We start from the raw sequence: 20,473 nt of genomic DNA on the forward strand, positions 1-20,473 counted from the left end.
GCCTGAGAGGAACAGAAAGCGGTGCCCCTGGGTCCCCAGCCTGGCACCCACCTGCAGCAGGATGCCATCACGGTGCCACTCGATCTCCGGTGCGGGATCTGCCTCCACCGAGCACTCTAGAACCAGCTGTCCCGGGGCCAGGCCAACCACACCGCGGGGGCCTTGGGGCCCAATGACATTTGGGGGGGCTGGTGAGGTGGGTAGGGAGGACATGAGAGAGGGACCCACCCCTGCAGGTCCCATCCTGCCTCCCTCTCCCGCCCCCACTCTGGCAGCCCCCTACCTTGAACTCTGACCCGGAAGCTCTTCTCGATTTCACCAGCAGGGCTGTGGGCCAGGCAAGTGTACAGCCCAGCGTCACCCACCTGGGGATGGGGCAGGGTGAGCAGCTGCCTCCGGCCCCACCCTGCCCACCTCCTGATCTGGTTTCCCTCCTACACAGCTGAGGACCCAGGATTTAGCCTCAGGCCTGCTGAGTCAGCCATCCTGCCTTTCCCACCAACCCCTTCTCCTCTCTGGGATGTTTCTTCCCTATTACTGGCTCACCCTTGCTTTAGGGCTAGGGCAGAGTCTGCCTCCTCCAGGGAGTCCCCCTTGACTGTACCAGTTCTTTTCTGGTGGGGTTAGGGATTTATCTGGTTTCTGCATCAGCCTTGGGTCTAACCTGACTGGGAGCTCCCAAGGGCATGGCCCGGGGCCGGGCTGGGGGGTCCTCTTCACATCCTCATACCCCGAATAAAAGTGGAGCTTGGGCAAACCCTGCCAAGTGCCACTGGGTCCCTCCCCTCCTCTCCCCAGCTTCATGCCACAGCAGGCGGGGCAGCAGCACCTGCACACCCTCCACCCGGAGCCCCCGCCCGGCCCTCTTGCTGTCCTTCGGCCTGTTCAGGGCCTGCCCATCCTTGTGCCACGTGATGCTGGGTTGGGGGGTGCCCCGGGCATCGCAGAGGAGCTCCAAGGGGGTGCCGGGGGTCAGCAATAGCTCTGCAGGCTGGCCTGAGTCCTCGATGTGAGGGGGATCTGCAAGACACCCCGCCCTGGGTCAGCCATGGGGGCCATGGCCAGAACACTAGGATGTGGGGTTCATTCCCCTCCCCCACCATCCAGATGCTGACAGTACATGGGCCTGCAAACAGGAAGCTGGTGATTGTGTTGGAGGGTCCTAAACACGTTGGGCCCATCTGCCTGGGACAATGATTTGCGCTTAAAAACCAACAAGGAGGGCTTCCCTGGTGGTGCAGTGGTTGAGAGTCGCCTGCCGATACAGGGAACACGGGTTCATGCCCCGGTCCGGGAGGATCCCACATGCCGTGGAGCGGCTGCCCGTGAGCCATGGCCGCTGAGCCTGCGCATCCGGAGCCTGTGCTCCGCGACGGGAGAGGCCACAACAGTGAGAGGCCCGCGTACCGCAAAAACAAAAAACAAACAAAAAAAAAACAACAAGGATACAGTATGGAGGGAAACGCATCTTTCCAGTAGGGCACACTTGCAAAATCTTGTGCTTCAGACTTAGAGCCCCAAGATTTCGATGGCTTTGTTCCTGCTTTACAAGGTTCCAAGGACAAGACAGAGGGGCACAGCCCCAGGAGAATGAAGTGTCCTGGCCCCCAGCCCCTGCAGCCAGGTCGGCGAGGCCTGCTCCCTAAGCCCCAAGCCTCCAGGGTGCTCACCTCTCTCACCGCCTCCATCGCTCCCCGAGGGCCCCCGTCCCGTCCCTGGCCCAGAGAAGCTGGCGCTGGGGGCAGGTGACCCACCCATCACCGTCAGCCGGAAATGCCGCCTCGCTTCCCCTGCCTCGCTCACGGCCACGCAGGAGTAGATCCCTGAGTCGCCAACTCCCGCTGTCTCCAGCTGTAGGCCAGGCCCCTGTTCCAGGCTCCGGGGCAAAAAGGGTTCCCCATTCTTCATCCACAAAACGAGGGGCAGGGGGCTGCCCCGGGCTTCACAGGGGAGGACCACCGGGGAGCCACGGACCACCGCCACGTCTTTCTGGAACTCGACTGGCTCCAGGACAGGGGGCACTGCACAGGGCAAAAGAGTGGGCACGAGCCAACTTATCCAATGCCAGGTGGCCCTCGCCCCTGGACTTTGCACAGACTGTAACTATGGGCCAGAATGCCCTTCTCCTGGACTATTCCTTCTCATCTTCAGTCCTCAGCTTAGACCTCACCTCCTCCAGGTGAGGTCTGCTCACTGCCATATTCCAGTGCCTGGCAAGGCCCTGGCACACTAGTGTCCAACAACTACTTGTGAGATCAATGAATGAGTGACCGAATGAATCAGAGACTGAGTATTTGCCCTGCCCTGACATCCCTGAGGGCCAACCCTTGGTTTCACCCAGATGGGCAGAGGGGAGGGGACAAGAGCCTTGATTCTCGTCCCTAAGGCCGAAGGACCCGCTAACCCACTCCCCTGCTCCGTACCGTGCACCTGCAAGGTAAAGTTCCTGTCGGCCACGCCCGCTGGGCTCGAAGCCACACAGGTGAAGATGCCGGAATCTGCCAGCTGCACCTGGGAAATCCTGAAGCCCGAGAGCAAAGGGGGGGGATGAGAGAGAGAGACGGAGTGAGAGAGAGAGACAGGAAGAAAGGGGGGGGGAGAGGGGTGGAGAGGGAGAGAGAAAGACAGGGAGAGAGAGGGAAGGAGGGGGGGAGAGAGAGAGAGAGAGAGAGAGAGAGAGAGAGAGAGAGAGAGGGAGAGAGGGAGAGAGAAGGAGAGAGAGGGAGAGTCCCCACCTCACCCCCCACCCCTGCTGCCTTCTCTGCCCACCTCACTCTGCAGCCAGACTTCCTGCTTCCCAAATTCTGGAAGCTCCACTGGCCCACCCCCAGACAGCCTGTACTCCCACCCCCTTCTTCTAGACAATTCCTCTCAGCTTTCAGGACTCCCAGACTCGTCTCTACTCACTGTCTCCACTGCCTGAACCCTCACTGTCTCTCAAACCCCCTTTTGCCCCGACCACTCCTCCTGAGCCGCCCTTGTCAACGTCCCCAGTGACATTGAAACGTCTGTTATAACCACCCTAACGCTGGCAGCCCAGGCTCAGTCCACGCTCACTTCCCGGGGCCCGCAGCCCATCCTGGCTTCCAACACCACCTGTTCACTGACAATCTCCAAACATCTACCTCCTAAACTCCTGAAAGGAGTATCAAATGCCTGGTTTCCATCTTCCCTGTACGTCCAAGAACCTCTCCAACCAACAGGTTGGAACAGAACACCGGTCTCACCCCTCATCTTGCCCCTCCCACTGTGGACCCATCTCAGAAAACAGACTTCAGCCTTCCGGGTTCCCAGATAGAGACCCCAGAGCCTTGCTCAACCCCTCCCCGTCTCTCCGCAAACACCGCCAGCTGGAGCACCTCCACCACGTGGCTCTGATCCAGGCCCCGCCACGTCTCACCTGGCTTGTGGCCGCAGCCCTAAAATGCCCTCCCACTCTGCCCTTGGCCCTACAGCCTGCTGTCCACACTGCAGCCAGAAGGATCGTCTAAAAACCTAAGTCACAACCGCAAAGAAATGAGAGTAGAAGCTCAAACAGATAAGCCAACACCCGTGTTCACAGCAACATTAATCACAGCTGCTAAAATGTGGAAGCAATCCAAGTGTCCTCGATGGGTGAAAGGATAACGTGTTCTACACATACCAGGCGATATTATTCAGCCTTAAAAATTAGGATGGAAAATTTGACACATGCCACAACATGGATGAAATCATGATGCTGCGTGAAATAAACCAGTCACAGAAGGACAACGAGTGCATGATTCCACTTATCTGAGGTACTCAGAATAAGGCAGGTTCACAGACAGAAAGTACAGTGCTGGGTGCCAGGGGCTGGGGAGCGGGTGGGGAATTAGTGTTCGATGGGGCAGAGTCTCCGTTTGGGGAGATGAAAAGGCCTGGAGATGGTGAAGGTTGCACCACGATGTGAATGTACTTGACGCCCCTGAACGGTACACTTAAAAATGGCTAAAATGGTAAATTTTCTATTATGTGTTTTTACCACATACACAAAATTTAAGTCACACCATGATGTGACTTCTCTGCTGAAAACCCTCTCAGGGCTTCCCTTCTCTCCTTAGGAAAGCCCAAGTCTTTTGAAGGACTTACGAGGCCCTGTGTCACCTGACTTCCCCCTTCATAACCGACCCTCCAACTCTGTTTTCGAGAACACACAGCCACACGCCCACCGCAGGGCCTTTGAACCTGCTCTTCCTGACTGGAAGGAATGGAATTCTTCCTGCCATGGAATCCACTCACCTCCCCTTCTCATCGCCTTCCATCTCTGCTCAAGTGTCACCTCATCTGAGTGCCTACTGCTGGCCACCCTAAAATAGCACCCTCCACTGCCACCTCCCATCCCCTCACCCTACTTTATTCTTCTGAGCACACATCCCTTGTGACATGTCACTTTTATATCTGTTTATTTTCCATTCCCCTCCCTCCCCAAAGCTGCAGGAGCAAAGGCTCCATCTTGCTCACTGCTCCGTCCCAGTACCTGGAACTGCACCTGGAACAGCAAGCACTCCGTTAAGTGCTGCTGAATGCATGAAGACGTTGCTCAGGCACTTTCTTCCAGGAAGCCTTCCCAGATTTCTTCTACCTGGGGCCAGGCTGAGTTAGGTGCCACCAGATGTCACCACCCGGATCTGTGCCTCCCCCACTGGGCTGTGAAAGCCTGAGGGCAGAGGCCCCTTTCATCTCCCACTCTCCCCATCAAAAACCTCTGTATGTTTATGTTACTTCTAGTCTAAAAACCATTCAGACGTGCTTTTAAGCCCAAGCTCCCTGAAGAGTGTATCTGGGGCCTGCCATCCGCTGGCTGGCGGGCAGGGGAGCCGCTCCCTTACCTGAGGGTGCGGCCCGAGCCGTGGAGGTGGGTGCGCTGGGAGAGCGCGAGCGGCAGGCCATCCTTGAGCCAGCTGACGTGGATGCGCGGGGAGCCCCGGACAGGGCACGCCATGGCCACCAGCTCCCCAGGCCTGCTCACCAGGGTCCCTGCGCCCTCTGCCCCCTGCTCGATGGTGGGAGGCACTGGTAGGTGGGCAGAGAGGAAAAACGGGGGCAGTGAGGGGGCCTGGGTGGGGAGGTGGGCTTCTCTCAGGGAAGTCCCAGGAGGTGGCGCCGATACCTCGACTTCTGCCACGTGCAGCCATTGTGTGGCAATCATCACGTGGGTCTCAGGCCCGCGCCCCACCCAGGTGACGATGAAGCCCACTGCCTGGGGGTGTGGGTCTCTCCTTTATCCCGACTCCCCCACTGCGCCCCTGGGCTGTCGCAGTTGTGCCCCTAGTCTGAGGATGGGGCAGAGGCCCGGACAGGTCAGGCTGGCCTGGCTCACGGAGTGGGCACGGCTGGGGCTTCACCAGGGCTCCCGTATCCGGGCCCTGGCACCGCCCTCCAGGTGCCCCAGTGGAGGCCCCACGGCGGCCAGGCTGCTGCCGCCCTGGGACGGTGGGGCGGCCCGGCTCTCCTCGCCCCTCAGCTGCTCACCCAGCACGTTCACGGTGTGCAGCCTGGCGTCCTCACCGGCCGCGTTGTGGGCCACGCAGGTGTAGGCCCCCGAGTCCGAGGCCCTCAGGCCCTTTAGCACCAGGGAGCTGCCCTCCAGGTAGAACCTGCCCCGGGGAGGGAGAGCCGGGAGCAGGTGCGTGAGGGCCTGCGGGCTTGCCTCCTGGGGCGGGGAGGTCACAGGCTGGGTCTTACCGGAGGTGGGGGCCGGCGCCCTGGCCCAGCGGGCCACCGTCCTTCAGCCAGGCCACGTCGGGTGGTGGCTGCCCGTCAGCCTCGCAGTCCAGCCGCAGCCCCTGCCCCTCCAGGACGCTGTGCTCCTGCGTGGCGCCTGAGCTCCGGATCCGGGGGGCCACTGTGGCAGAGTGGGTATGGTGAGGCCTGGGGTGGTGGCTGGGGCTGGCATGGGGGTGGGACACGGGGGGCGCAGGGTGAGACGTACCCAGCACGGCCACCACGAAGTCCTTGCGGGCCTCCGCCAGGGCATTCTCGGCCACACACGTGTAGGTGCCAGCCTGGTCTGGCTGCAAGTGACTCAGCTGGAGGCGGCCCGCCCGGGAGACCACACCACGTGCCACACTGCTTTCTGTGGGACGGAGGGCTGTGGCAGGACCTCACCTGCTCAGACCCACCGCCCCAGCTGCCACCACTGGGCCCAGACAGAGAAGTCTCGTGACTCCCGCAGAGGGCGCCTGACCCCCACACTCAGGCTGGAAAGACCCTGGGAACCCTTGAATCACCCAGCCCTTTCCTAGGCTCATAGGGAAACTGAGGCCCAGACGTGGGCCCAGATGTGGGCAGGGCCTCTAGCCATTTACGTCACGGCCTTCCGCAGCCTGGACTCCTTTGATTGCTCTGGTCCTTACAACCAACCCCTCCCTACTTCCCTCACTGGGGACATTTCTTCCCAAGGGACCCCACTCCCTTTATTTTTTTATTTTTATTTATTTTTCTGGCCATGCCATGTGGCAGGCAGGATCCTAGTTCCCCGACCAGGGATCGAACCCGCGCCTCCTGCATTGGGAGCTCGGCATCTTAACCACTGGACAGTCAGGGAAGTGGCCCCCCCGCCACTCCCTTTAGAGTCCAGGACTTGCTCCTCTTCCTGTGGACGCTCAGGCCCAGCCCTCATCTCCCACCCTCCTTCCAACCTTTCCCTCCCCGCACTGATCCAGGTGAACCAGCCACTCACTGACTCCAACGTAAGTCCAGTGTGGGGCTTCCCCTGGGCCTCTGCTCAAGCTGCACCCCTCCCCCAGCCTAGAATGCCTCCCCCTCGTGTTCTCCAGCAGCACCTCTGCCCCAAAGCCTTCTCTAACTGCACCAGTCCAGACTGGTCTGCCCTCCCCCAGATCCTCATCTGTCCAGCCAGTCTTTCAACACAAAATGTATTGAGCAACTCCTACGTGTCCAACAGCGAGAGAGCTCGGGAATCAAAGATGAGTGAAACGTGGTCCCTGTCCTCAAGGAGTTCAAAATACATCAGAGACAGCGACACAGGTACAATCCTGTGTGCCCAGCCCTGTGAAACCCTGACGGAGCATGGAGAGACCAGGCCAGGCTTCTGGAGGAGGTGAGTCTCAGCTGAGACCTGAAGGTGAGTCTGAATCAGCCAGGTGAAAGTGGAGGTGGTCCGGGGAGCCTGGGATGAGCATTTCAGGGAGGAAACAGTGCGTGCCAAGAGCTGGAGCCGAGAGAGAACACGGTCCACAGCAATTCCACTCCCAGGTATATATCAAAGAGGAAGGACAGCAAACGCCACACAAACACCTGTACACAAACGTTCATGGCACCCTATCCACCATAGCCAAAAGGTGGAAACAACACAAATGTCCATCAGCTGGTGGACGGATAAACAGAACATGATATATCTACACAGTGGAACGTTCAGCCATAAAAAAGAAAGAAACAAATTAACTTAAAAAAGGAATGAAGAACTGACACATACTACAACACGGATGAACCTTGAAGACACGATGCTAAGTGGAAGGAGCCAGTCACAAGAGGTCACGTGTTGTATGATTCCACGTGTTATATGAATTGTCCAGAACGGGCAAGTCTACAGAGACAGAAAGTAGGTTAGTGGCTGCCTAAGGCCGGGGCGGCTGGGAGTGAAGGCGATGGGTAAGGGATTTCGCTTGGGGTGATAAAGATGTTCCCAAATTATAAACAACAAGGTTCTACTGTATAGCACAGGGAACTATATTCAATATCCTATGATAAACCATTATGGAAAAGAATATAAAAAGAATGTATATATGTAAAGTTGAATCACTTTGCTATACAGCAGAATTTACACAACATTGTAAATCAACTATATTTCAATTTTTTAAAAACGAAAATATACAGTTGGAAAAAAAATGTTCCAGAGTTGATTGTGGGGATGGTCTGTGATCATACAAAAAAGAATTGATTTAGATGCTTTCATTGGGTAAATTGTAGAGTATGTGAATTACATCTCAATAAGGCTGTTATTGAGAAAGAGAAAGACAGAGACAGACAGACAGACATAGGCATATGCAAGGAGTCAAGAGCAGCTGGGTCTGTCTGGAGCACGCAGCAGGGCAGGGAGACGGGGGCTGGCCCCAGCCCCGAAGGGACTCCTGGGCTGTGGTTCTGAGGACTCCAGGCACGAAAGGATTTTCAGTTTCAACAGACAACTGACCCACTCAGAGCTGCACTTTGTGATCCCTTCTGCCCCGGTGGAGCCTGCATTGGAGGCAGGGAGGAGACCCGAGAGACCAGTGTAGGGGCTGCTGCCCTCACCCAGGGGTGTGGACAGTGGTGGCTGGAACGGGAAAGGCTATGGATGGAGAGCAGGGCTGGCACCAGAGGCATTTATGTTGACAAGACGAGGTGTCTACTGACCGATGGGTGGGTGGGTCGGGGGAGAGGAAGAGAGCGGGGCAAGGTTGAAGGCCTGGATGGGGGTGACCGACAGTTGGGCCGAATGGGGCTGAGTTACTGGAGAAGGAGCAGCTTCGGGGCCAACGCCAGGCCCAGGGTCGGGCCAGCTAGACCCTCAGCACACACTCTGCAATTCTGTCCCGTGGGAGCTGACTATGGACACAAACACAAGAAGCCACTGAGCCCCCACTCAGATGGTTCTCAGTGTTGGGATTTCAAGGCCAACAGGGTTGAAAGACAAATCGGGGGGGATGGGACCAACAGGGCACTGCCAGCTTTTGATTTTGCCAAGTAAGAACCGTTAACAACCAACTACCCCTTCTGTTTTCACTGCCATTTCATTAAATAAAGGACTACTTGGCGCCAACAAGATAAGGACTAATGCACTCACCAACAGGCATTCTGTCTTTCAGCCAGGTAACACTAGGTGCTGGGACTGCAGTCACGTCACAGCTCAGGACCAGGGGGCTTCCAGCCACCTGACTCACGGTCTCCGTCTTGGGGTTCTCAAACGTTGGGGCCACTGCAGGAGAGAAGCCAGATTCCCAGAATCCTAAGACCCTGCCTCCTGCTTCCTTCCTCTCAGGCAGATCAGGGATGCCCGAGAAGCCCTTCCCTGTGGTTAGGAGTTGACATTTTATGCCTTGCCATTGATGATGATATGAGTTGTTTTATTCGCAAATGTAAATACAACCAGCAGCTGGCTATTTCAAAACATTTACAAAGCAGAGCCCAGGCGGGGACCACTTAGCCCAAGGATGGTAAATTTCATGGCTATTGCACCAGCAGACCTTAGACTATGCCAGGGCAGACATCACTAATTGATCCCAACACTCTCTGCTGCTCAGCCAGGATGAAGTCGTGCATCCCAGGTAGCCACTACCAGTGGAAAAGAGATAGCTGTGCTCAGGATGAAACATCTTCTCCCTCAAGGACCAGACATTCCTCCCTTCCCCACTGTTCATTAAGGTGGCCACCAGGAGAAGAAGCTATGGGCTTTGAGCAGCAGACCTGGTGTCAATAATTTTCAACACTGGTACTCAATATGGCTCAGGGTTGAATCCATCCACTGTCCCCCTTTTGGAGAGGCTACAGGGTTTGGCATGTGCAGCAGACAGCTGGTGTCCCCACAAGCTGTCCATCCCATCTTGCACGGGGTCACTCAGGTAGAAACTACATTTCCCAGTCTCCCCTGCAGCCTGCTGTGGCCAGCTGTCAAAGTTCTCACTCATGGGATACAAGCACAGGGGACAGATGCAACTTCTGCATCACCCACTTAAAATAAAAATGCTTGCCCTCTACGTCTGCTCATTTCTGCTTCGTGGGCTGGGACAGGATGCGACATGGACAGGGACAACCCCCAGGGGATGGGAGATCAACAGGATGGAAGGATCCTGGTCCCTAAATTACCACTTGGTAGGTACAGATCTACCCTCCAGCCTAGACACTCACCTCTGGGCTTTTGGATGACAGAGGTAAACGTCTCTCTTACTTGATGCACTGTATTTTGGGGTCTTTTTGTTACCCAGCTGAGTCTATTCCCTAACCGACACAATAGCTGATCCTGAGGAAATCTGGCCAAGCCTTCATCCCTTGCTTCCCTAGGCAGCTCCAACAGGCTCTCCCTCATCCCCAGCTTGAGCTACACCCAATGAAATGCCATCTATGTTCCATTCTTGGGCTTCTGGGGCAGGTCCCTCAGGGCTCAGGCGGGGGTGACATGGCCCCTGCACTCCGAGGGTCTGATCTCTTAGGGCTCCTGTCCCAGTGCTTCCACACCGGGCCCTGGGCCCAGCACTTTCTAGACACAGTCATGGCAGACCACAGATTGAGGACTTCCTGGGTGCCACACAGGCAGGTACCACGTTTAGCTCCTTTCACTGAAGATAAAGCTGAGGCTAAGGGGTAAAGTCACTCTACTGAGTCCCACAGAGCAAGTCATTGGCAGAGTCCTATTTGGATCCTGGTCTTTTCAGTTCCAGATCTTGTGCCCTAAACACTCAGCCACACCTTCCCTTTCCAGCTGTGGCCCTTCCCATCCTTGGCAACTCCCTGTGCTGCTAGGGGTACCGCAGCGACGCTGGCAGCCTGGTGCCCGGCTTACCCTGGACCGTGAGGGTGAAGGTCCGCACGGCCTCCCCGGCTGTATTGTTGACTCTACAGCTGTACAAACCTTTATCCGACACCTGGGACGGAGAGAGCACATGAAGACAGTGTGCGGCTGCAGTGGGGATACCTACGGCTCCCCCAAAACATCCAGGTCCCAGAACCTTCCACAGCAGGAACTCCCCAAATATGCTGGTCCTGCCTGGGAAGCCAAAGGGGAGATGGGACCCTCTGGCCTTTCCCAAGAGCCTTAAGATGCAGGAGGGTCGATGGAAGGTGAGTGCACAGGATGCAGACCCCACCCTTCCCTGGGGCTGCACGTCTGTCTGTGGAGCCTGGAGGAGAAGGTTCCCTCACTGTGGGGATGGCGCTGAGTCAGGAGACGGAACCCAGGTGCAATTCGAGAGGAGCAGCAAATGTTCATCCAAAGAACACTCGTGAGTGTCTAATCCGTCCCAGGGAGGGGCGTGGGCAGGTGGAACAGACTCCCAGGAAGTCACAACCAGAGGGGCCTGCAAAGGCTTCTGGATTCTGGGGCAACAGGCAGGCGGATCTGCTCCAAGTGATTCTGTGAGTCAGTGTGCAGCCCGATCTGCGGCCCCGTGCTCTTCCCACGTCTCCCACCCCGGACGCTGCTCATCATCTTGGATTGGGATCCTGCAGGCCAAGGAGGCAGCAGCCCCCCCATCTTGCCACCCAGCTGCCCCCCATGCCCACCCTCGGCTCCCCAGGACCAGGAGGTGACATTCCCAGGGCTTCCCGCGGCTGCCCGCACCACCAGACATCTCACCCGGGTGTCCTGGATCTCCAGCCTCTGCCCACCCAGCAGAGCTTGGGTCCTCTGTGCCAGGACCAGGGGCTGCCCGTCCTTGTGCCAGGTCACGGTTGGCTCGGGAAGTGAGTCTGCCTCGCAGCTCAGGACGGCCTTGTCCCCCGCCTTCACCAGGACCACACCCTGGGGGCCACTGGAAGCCTGCCTGAAGGTTGGGGGAACTGGGGAAGGAGATGAGCTGAGTGAGGGGCGCGGCCTTCCCCGTGTCCTCCCTGGCCCCAGCCGCAGGCTAACAGCCTATGGAGAGACAAGGTCACGCAGTGGACCCCGCCGCAGGGGATGGCACAGACCCAGGGAGCTGGAAGAAGAGAAGCCAGGCCAGCATGCCAAGGGCCCGCTGGGTGACCTGGGAAAAGCCTCTTGCCCTCTCTGGGTTCAGCCTCCCAGTCGGGGGAGATGCTACGACAACCCTCCTAGGCTCTTTCCTACACAGGGCAGGCCCCAGCTAGGTTAGGGCCCTCCATGCGGGTCCACAGGCCCATGTCCCTCCAGCAAACCAGTGCAGAAGCTCCCACCCCAGCTGTGAGCCCACAAGACCTGGCACGGTGCCGGGCGCACAGTAGGTGAACAGGCACAAATGAATGAACCTGCCCCAGGGCTTGAAAGAACCCTCCAGGGAGTGCTGGCTCATGACATCTTGGGCCAGCTTTTCCCCAAGAGGATTCAGAAGACCAGAAGCCCCCCAGAAGGTTCCATGCGGAGAACTTCGTGATCCATCAGGCTTGGGAAGGGCCCTTCCTGGGCCAGCTCTGGCTGTTATCCTGCTGTCCCCTCCTCAGCTTCACAGCTCACGGGGCACCAGGCACTGGGCTAAGGGCTCACATACCATCATCTTACCCTTATACCAACCAGCACCTTACAGCTGAGAGACGCAAGGCTCAGGGAGGGGAAGTGACTTGCCCAAGGTCACAGAGCAAATAAGTGGACAGCTGAGTTTCAAACCCAAGCATGTCCAAACGCTAAAAACTAGGATCTTAACCACCACGCCCCCCTGATACCACTGCAGCAGAGGGCACAGGCCATCCCAGGCTCCCCCAGGGCCAGCTGCCCCTCTCCTGGCTGTGCTGTCTGAGGGTGTGAGGGCTGATTGAAGGAGTGGGGGACAGTGCAGGTGGGGGGACAGACAGGACATACCCAGCACGCTAAGCTGCACCAGCTTTTGGTCCCGGCCGGCGGCATTGAGGGCCTCACACATGTACATTCCAGAGTCCGACAGCTGTGCCCGAGACAGCTGCAGCGTGTGGGTGCCTGCCGGGGTGGGGGAGATGCCCCTGGTACCAGCGAACAGGCCCCAGCCCCCAGCCCCCACGCCCACAGCCCTAAAGCCCTCCCCGACATCCAGTCCCGTCCCAGGTTTGGGGAGGCAGCTCTGCTTTCCCACAGAGCCTCAGAGCTGGGTCCCCAGCCTCAGTTCACTCACCAGGCAGGAGGAAGACTTCTTCTCCCATGGAGAGGGCCCGGCTGTCCTTGTACCACGTGACTTCAGGGCTCGGGTGAGCGCGGACCTCGCATGGGAAGGAGACGCTGCTGTTGAGGATGGCGGTGACCTGCTCCGAGTTCAGACCCGCGATTCGTGGTGGGACTGTCCCCGCGGCCACCAGGATAAAGAAAGACACATGACGACGCATACCGGCAGGGAGCGGACGGCCACAGAGCGAGACACAGGGCCTTCACTAGCTCCTGGAGCTTCAAACCTCACTGTGCAGCAGCTCCTATCTGTCATAACCATCTTACAGATGCGAACACGGGGGCTTAGAGATCAGAGAGGGAGAGTCACTTTTCCAAGGTCACTCAGCTGCTCAGTGGCAGAGCCAGACTATCAATTCAGGTTTGAGTCCTAGACCTTGAGTAATACCATCATCCCTCCGCCCCGAGGCCACAGCTGCCCCACGTCTGGAGGCAGAGCTCATGGCCACTGAGACGTATATGCGTCATAAGAATGCAGAGGTGGAGAGGGCCGACCGACTCCAGGGCGGGGAGACCCCCACTGGGTGACATCTCTGAGTCTGTTTCCACAGCCCTAAGATTGGGCTAACCTCTCAGCTATGAGTCCGGGGAAAGTACTCAGCCCCACGCCAGGTACACAGCAAATGCGCAATCATGGTGCTGTAAGGCCTCAGAAGATCCATTCTTCTGGCAGCCCCCGAAGCTGCTTAAAACTATCTAGTGATCAGCGTCCCCCACATGCGCTCCTGGGGTACGGCTGGCACTGGCCCAGAGCCCAGGACACTGGAAGGACCGAGGCGCCGTGTCTGCCCGCAGGGTGAGTCCTCGGAGCGCGTGGGGCAGACCCGGAGCACCAGCCCCTCCTCAGCTGGGGAACCCAGGGGCTTTCCTGCTCAGCCCAGCTCACCTTGCACCCTGAGGGTGAAGAGCTTCTCCGCGGAGCCCGCCGGGTTCTCGGCCACACACATGTAGCTGGCAGCGTCAGCCACCTCTGCCGTGGACACCTGTGGGCGCATGCCACCGGCCGGATGGCTCTGGGTCCCACCGGGAACTAGTGTGAGGGTTCCTCCCACCCATTCCAGGCACGGCAGGGACCAGGAAGACCACCTTTGCCTACGTGGAGCAATGCTTAGGGGCTCACCCCACAGCCATCTAGGGCTTTCTGTGACATCTGGGGGCATGCGAAGCTGACGGATGATTCCCCGTAGCAAACTAGATGGTGACAACAGTCCCCTCCCCCAGCCCCGAGGAGGGTGCTGTGTGCTGTGTTGGACTCCAGGGGTGCCGTGGGGCTGTCTGGACACTGGGTGGCCGAGGAGCTGCCCGAGGTCCTAGGTGCTGGGCACAGCTCTGTAAGCGTCCAATGGCACTCCCGAGGAAGGCTGCCCTGTGCCGTGCTGGGCTCCAAGTGTGGCACGCCTGTGCGTCCTTTTCAGGCGCCATGCGTAGCCCAGCAAGGCTGCTCACATACGATTATCTGGTGGGCTGAATTAAATCCCAGGGGCTCCAACGTGGTTGCAGGCAAAGAGCCTCGTTTGGCACAGAGAGGGGTCAGCTCATCGGTCCTCAGACAAGCAGCACTGCGTCGCAGCAGCCGCTGCCTTCAGCCCAAGCCGGGGGTCGCCCTGACCTGCAACACTTGCCCGTCCTCCAGGACCTGCAGCCACGGGCTTGGGGAGAAAGGCAGCCCGTTCTGGAGCCACGAGATGGTGGGCACAGGGTTGCCCAGGGCCGGGCACTGTAGGCTGACGGTGCTGCTGGCGTTGACAGTCACCTCCTCCACCAGCTCCTCTGTGGCACCCGGGATCACAGGTGGGGCTGGGTCGGGGGGAGAAGAGGGTGAAGAGCGGGCAGCCTCCCTGGGAAAGGTCCCTGGGGGGGCGGGCGTCGAGGCAAGAACACTGCTTGGTGCCGGGCACTGGCTGGGGCTCCTTGAACCCTGCCCACCAAGCGCTCCCAGGCCCTGCCGCAGCTAAGGAATCGGGCACAGAGAGGGCTGTGATTTGCTCAAGGTCACACAGCTAGGAAGCAGCTCACTTGCAATTTGAATCCAGTCCTGTCTGGTTTCAGAGCCCAAGCTCGTAACCCCTACCGTACCAACCTCCGAGTACAGTAGGACTGAACATGCTCTCTACTTGGACCCCCTTTGGGAGGGGGCCCCTCATGGGACCTGTAGCCATGAGACCACGCCGCGCCCGCCCGCCCCCAGGCCAGGCCACTCACTCAACACCAGCAGCTGGTAGTGCAGCCAGTCCGCGCCCACCTCATTGGAGGCCTTGCAAGAGTACCTCCCGGCATCTTCCGCACGCACCAGGGGTATCTGCAGGACCCGGCCTCCTGCGGGGACAGAGGCCTGAGCCAGGACGAGGAAACCCGCTCTTCCCCCTGGAGGGGACCTGGGACACATCACTTTCCCCCCGGCCACTCCCGCTCCCCCACCTCATCTGTGAAACGCAGAGAATCGCCTGCTCTGCTCAGGTCACGGGTCAAGGGGATCAAATAAAGCGCAGTGGCAGCTTACTCTGTGCCAGGCCCTGGGCTGAGCATTTCCCTGGCCTCTGACTCCGTGTGCTGTTACTACTCCCATCTTACAGATGGAAAAACTGAGGCTCCCAAAAAGAGTGCCCAGCAGTGCTGAGCCCAGCTCCTCACCGAAGGCAGAGGGAAGGGCAGAGAGCTTGGCACGTGTCGGCAGAGGCTCTCAGGAGGCGGCAGTGGTTGGGCGTGGGGGCAATTGGGGTGCAGCACCTGGGACCCTCTGTGCACAAGAGCCAGCCAGGGCCAGAGCCTGGCATCTGTGGGATTGGAGCTGGTCTCTAGTGGAAGCTGGGCTAGGGTCGCTGTGTGCTCAGGACTCTGGGTTGGGGGATCTCTGACCCAGGATGTGGTGGGCTGTGAGCAGGGTTAGAACCAGGGGCTCACTATGTGCAGAGCCAGGAGACAGCACCCGGGATTTGGGGAGGCAGCGGCCACGGCTGGGGGAGGGGTCACTCGATACATGAGGTTAATCTGTGATCAGGGCCAGAATTAAAGTCAGCTGTGACTGTGACCACTGTGTACCCAGGATTAGGGGTCAGTGGCCAGGGTCAGAGGCCAATCAGCATGTGACTGAGCTCACTGCATCCCTAGGTCAGAGGGCAGTGCCAGGTTAAAGGTCAATCGAGCTTTCCGTAAGCATTGCCTCTCCCAGATCTCCAAGGGGCAACCTTCTTCTGCAAGTACCAAAGTACAAACCCTGGAATGACCCTGTTCATCCTGCAGCCCACATCATCCCCCTCTGCTGGACAGCGCCACAACTGGCCCAAGCCTGGCAGGACCAGGCAGGACCCGGCAGGACCCCATCCGGGCTCTGTGTCTCGAATACCTCCCAGTTGTGGGCCATCCTAGGGAAGCCAGGCATTTCTAAGTCCCATCCCCGGAGGCTTTTAATTCAAAGTCATCCACAAAAAACTATTCTGAAATAAAGCAGTTGTTTACAAAAATTAAATAACCTTAAAGAAATATTTAGAGTTGTAAGAAGAAATTTAAAAGGTCACATAAGCCATGAGCTTGGACTCTGGGTGGTCATCAGAGCCCAGGGAGAGATTCTTCAGCATTTGGGGTCACAAGGTCTTAATAAAGGAACCGGCCACACCTCCAGAGAAAGGGGCCAGGACATTACAGATGTTGAAGCCCAGAGGTGGGCACGGCCGAGATGAGAACCTCTGTTCTAAAAAGCAGAGGCAGAAAGGGACCCCATTCTAGCCTTCAAACTGGTAAAGAACTTCTAGCCCCGGTTTACAAAAGGCAGCTAAGGTCCAGAGTGTTCACGTGCCCTGCCCGGGGTCACACAGCAAGCAGCACACAGGAGAGCTCAAGGACTTACAGAAAGGCAGAGGAGACCAGCTCTGATGTGGGTGTGACCCTGGCGCCTGCCTGCAAACGCCCTGCTTCTCTCTGCAGCCCTGGCCTACCTTGCAGAACAGACACCCCATCTGTGGCCGAGAGGGGCTGGTCTTCCCTGTACCAGGTGAGCTCCGGGGGTGGGACCGCATTGGTGTCACAGTACAGGTAGGCGGGGTTGTTCTCCACGATCTCCCGGTATTCCGTCACCCCACCCCGGGCCTCTTCCTCTCGGGACAGGGTCTCAAAGGCTGCACCGGCATCTCCCACCTTCTGGAACATGGGGGGTACTGGGGAGTGGGGGACAAAGCCATTAGGACCCATAGCTGAGGGACGGGGATGAACCGCTCAAAGAGATTCCCGTCCCAGCCCCTCCCCAGGCACAGAAATTCCACTGTTTGAGCCAAATCCTTCAGTCAAGGCAGTTTTTGTTTGTTTGTTTGTTTGTTTTGTTTGTTTGTTTGTTTTGCGGTACGGGCCTCTCACTGTTGTGGCCTCTCCCGTTGCGGAGCACAGGCTCCGGACGCGCAGGCTCAGCGGCCATGGCTCACAGGCCCAGCCGCTCCGCGGCAAGTGGGATCTTCCTGGACCGGGGCACGAACCAGTGTCCCCTGCATCGGCAGGCAGACTCTCAACCACTGTGCCACCAGGGAAGCCCCAAGGCAGTTTTAAAATTCACTCACTGCTTCAACCAGTGTTTACTGAGCAACTACTATGCTGGGCACTAGGATAAGTTTCCTCTCTCTGGAGCTCGTGTCTAGTGGACTCAGGCTTGTGACACGCTGGTATTTCTCAGAGGAGAATGCCAGATTCTAAGCGTTAGCCAGAGTGTATGCCTTGGAGCACAGAGGCCCCTCATCACTGGCTTTTTGAACTGGGGGAGCCCTCAAGGTCACCTGATTTGATCACCCACATTTTACAAAGGTAAAACCAAGGCCTGGGGGGCAACAATGTCTGTGTCACAAGGTCAGTTCATGAAAGAGCCCAGGCCGGGGGCTTGGGGGCCACACATACAGACAGCGGTAAGAACAGAGCCCTCCCACCAGGCCACCCCAGCAGCACTGACACTCCCCACCCCCAGCCATGCGGCCTCGCAGTCCTACTGGCCCACGCCCCACCCCTCCCTGTGGCCCTACACACCCCGGATGAGCACGTTGAAGTCCTGGTCATCCTCGCCAACCACATTGGTGGCCGTGCACACGTATCGCCCAGAATCCGAGGCCTGCGTGGACTGGATCTGGAGTAGCTGTCCTTCACCAAGGATGTGGACACGCTGGTTGGGGGTCACGGGCTGAGGGTGGAAAGAGCGGAAACAGACATCAGAAGTGAGGGGCAGAAAGCCCCCAGACGAGTGTACTTCTATTTTCACACAATTTTTGGAATACAACATAAAGTGATAAGAACACTCCGACAATTTTGTAACACCAAATCCATACAACTTAAAAATTAGAAGAGAATTCAGTGAGGGTTTAATGTTCGTGAGACTTGTTTCCTATAAAGAGTTGAATTTCTTATTAAAATACAAAGGGTGGGGTGGGGCCCAGGCCAGCTCTGGGGCCTGATGCCTTGACTGCCTTTTCTGGAAGCTTCCAAGCAGACGAGGGGGACCAGACTGAGAGCCTGAGGCCGCCAGGGTGTCCCGGGCTCACCCGTCCGTCTTTGTACCAGCTGATGGTGGGTGGGGGCGTGGCCCAGCACTCGCACTCCAGGGTCAAGGTACTATTGACCTTGGACTTCACTTCCTTCACGACGACCTCCCCGGAGGGGTCATCTTTGGAGATGGAAGGGGGAACTGAAAACCACAAAGCAGTCTGAGGAGCAGGCCCGCAGGAGAGGTGCTGAGACCCTGCGCTCCCCCTGGCCCCGGGTCTGTCCCAGAAACGGGGTGTTGGCTCTCTGAGAGTGGAGGAACTCTGGAAACCCACCCGCTCCTGGGGAGAGATGGTTACGGCACAGGTCAGGTCTGAGGTGGGGGGATTCCTGGGGTGACCTCTGGGAGCTCTCTTGAGGGTACCAGGTCTCAAGTTGTGGGGTCTCTGGTTGTACCACAGTGTGAGTGGCAGAAGGAAGCCAGGACTGGTGTGGCTCTGGGCGTCCACGTGGCCCAAGTCCTAGCTCACTGGTTCCCTCCTCCTAGGTCCTCGGCCCTAAAATGACTGAGCCGGCTCTGGCTGGCCAGTGACCATCAGAGGGCACCCGACTGGTGCCCTGGAGGGTCCCTGACTCACTGAGGACTTCCACGTGGTAGTTCTTCATGGCCTCGCCAAGCTCATTGGTGACCACGCAGGTGTACTGGCCCGCGTCTTCCTTCTGGGCGTTCAGGATCTGCAGCCCGTGGGTGCCTGCTTGGGGGGCGGGGGGCAGCGGGCCACCCCCAGGCATTCACTTAGGCTCCCTTCCTCTGACCCAGCCCGATGACGCGTCACCTGCCCCCTGTCTCCCTCCTCTCCACCCCGAGGGCATCACCTGGGAGCAGCTGGACGTTGTTCAAGCCCTCAAACGGGGCCCCATCCTTCATCCAGGTGATGGTGGGGGAGGGAAAGGCCAGCGCCTCGCAGATCAGGGAGACGGGGTTGTTGATGGTCACGGTCACCTCCTCGTCAGCACTGTCCTCGCTCACTCCCAGGATGGTGGGAACCACTGCGGTGGGGCAGGGAGTGTGCTCGTGAACGGAGATCCCCCACCCTGGGCCCAAGGACCCAGAAGAGCCTCAGACCCTGGTGCCTGGCTTTTGCTACTTGCATCGCACAGAGGGGAAACTGAGGCTCAGAGGAACCACGCATCGTGTGGCCACGCTTGAATTCAGGCCTGGGCGACCCAGAGCCCAGGCTCCCCATCACTAAGCAACACCACAGGGGAAGCTGGTCAGTTGTGCCTCAGTTTCCCCAATAGTCTCTTAACATCCAGAATCTGCTCATTTAACCAGAGCCTTCTCAATTCTGTTTGTGGTTCCAATTGTTACCACTCTCTGAGCAGAGGTGCGGATGGAGTTTCACTCCCTGCTGGGTAGAATAGCTCTGCTTTCATTGGTCTCCACATTTTCTCTTTCAGCTCTCGCTGGGGACCCTCCCTTTTACCAACAGCATTTTAAGAAACAGATCTGTGCTCCTCTCAACTTCTAGACCCCCGTTTCTCCTAACGAGACAGTTCATGCTGATGGCCCTTGGGAGACTGCCTGCCTGGGTGTGAGCCCCGACCCTGGGGCCTGGAGTCTTGTCACCTCTCTAAGCCTCAGGGCTTCACTGTTGACATGGGGACAAGCACATCTCCCACCTCCTAGGGTTGTTGAAAAGATTCAGCTAATCAGGCCTGTCCAAACGCCTGGCCCATGGTAGAGGTTCAGCCTATAGGGCTGTTATTATTATTGTTGTTGTTGTTGACGTGGAAGAAAAAATAGTAAAGTGCTTTGTGGGAAGCTGTCTGTAAGGAGCTGGTCACCTTGGTACCAGCCTGCCGGCACCGATGGCGGCCAGAAGATGCTTAGCACTTACCCAGGACGCTAAGCTGGAAATGTTTGGTCTTCTCTCCTATGCCGTTGGCCGCAATACAGGAGTAGTGGCCTGCACTAGACAGGTTGGCCTGGAGGACCTGCAGGAGGGCTCCATCTGGAGAGATGCGGTGGGCATCTCCGCCAGCCAGGGGCCTGCCATCTTTGAACCATGTGACCTTGGGCTGTGGGTGGCCTGTATGCAGAGGGGAGAGGCAAGTGAAATGCTTCAAACAAGAGGTCAGAGGCTGCTCTAAGATGGGTTAGGGGACATCCATTCTCCACCTTAGTCCAGAGGCCCATGT

The 20,473-nt window shown here is 58.1% G+C and overlaps 1 protein-coding gene across 1 annotated transcript in view; it reads right to left on the reverse strand.

Annotated features, from left to right (window-relative positions):
* Positions 1 to 20,473, reverse strand: part of HMCN2 (hemicentin 2) — a 149,894-nt gene that overhangs the window by 30,996 nt on the left and 98,425 nt on the right. The window contains exons 49-71 of the mRNA XM_060013970.1: positions 20,173 to 20,364; positions 19,148 to 19,321; positions 18,910 to 19,023; positions 18,331 to 18,473; positions 17,822 to 17,972; positions 16,753 to 16,971; positions 15,023 to 15,136; positions 14,430 to 14,617; positions 13,707 to 13,803; positions 12,774 to 12,935; positions 12,488 to 12,601; positions 11,312 to 11,514; positions 10,520 to 10,601; positions 8,807 to 8,938; positions 5,951 to 6,094; positions 5,704 to 5,863; positions 5,491 to 5,615; positions 4,848 to 5,031; positions 2,424 to 2,521; positions 1,755 to 2,021; positions 830 to 1,020; positions 284 to 365; positions 52 to 188 (exon numbers count right to left, since the gene is read on the reverse strand). Of these exons, the coding sequence (XP_059869953.1) occupies positions 52 to 188; positions 284 to 365; positions 830 to 1,020; positions 1,755 to 2,021; positions 2,424 to 2,521; positions 4,848 to 5,031; positions 5,491 to 5,615; positions 5,704 to 5,863; positions 5,951 to 6,094; positions 8,807 to 8,938; positions 10,520 to 10,601; positions 11,312 to 11,514; positions 12,488 to 12,601; positions 12,774 to 12,935; positions 13,707 to 13,803; positions 14,430 to 14,617; positions 15,023 to 15,136; positions 16,753 to 16,971; positions 17,822 to 17,972; positions 18,331 to 18,473; positions 18,910 to 19,023; positions 19,148 to 19,321; positions 20,173 to 20,364 (3,473 nt within the window). The remainder of the gene's footprint in view (positions 1 to 51; positions 189 to 283; positions 366 to 829; positions 1,021 to 1,754; positions 2,022 to 2,423; positions 2,522 to 4,847; positions 5,032 to 5,490; positions 5,616 to 5,703; positions 5,864 to 5,950; positions 6,095 to 8,806; positions 8,939 to 10,519; positions 10,602 to 11,311; positions 11,515 to 12,487; positions 12,602 to 12,773; positions 12,936 to 13,706; positions 13,804 to 14,429; positions 14,618 to 15,022; positions 15,137 to 16,752; positions 16,972 to 17,821; positions 17,973 to 18,330; positions 18,474 to 18,909; positions 19,024 to 19,147; positions 19,322 to 20,172; positions 20,365 to 20,473) is intronic.

The sequence above is a fragment of the Delphinus delphis genome, chromosome 6, assembly GCF_949987515.2.
Source record: "Delphinus delphis chromosome 6, mDelDel1.2, whole genome shotgun sequence".
Taxonomy (NCBI): domain Eukaryota; kingdom Metazoa; phylum Chordata; class Mammalia; order Artiodactyla; family Delphinidae; genus Delphinus; species Delphinus delphis.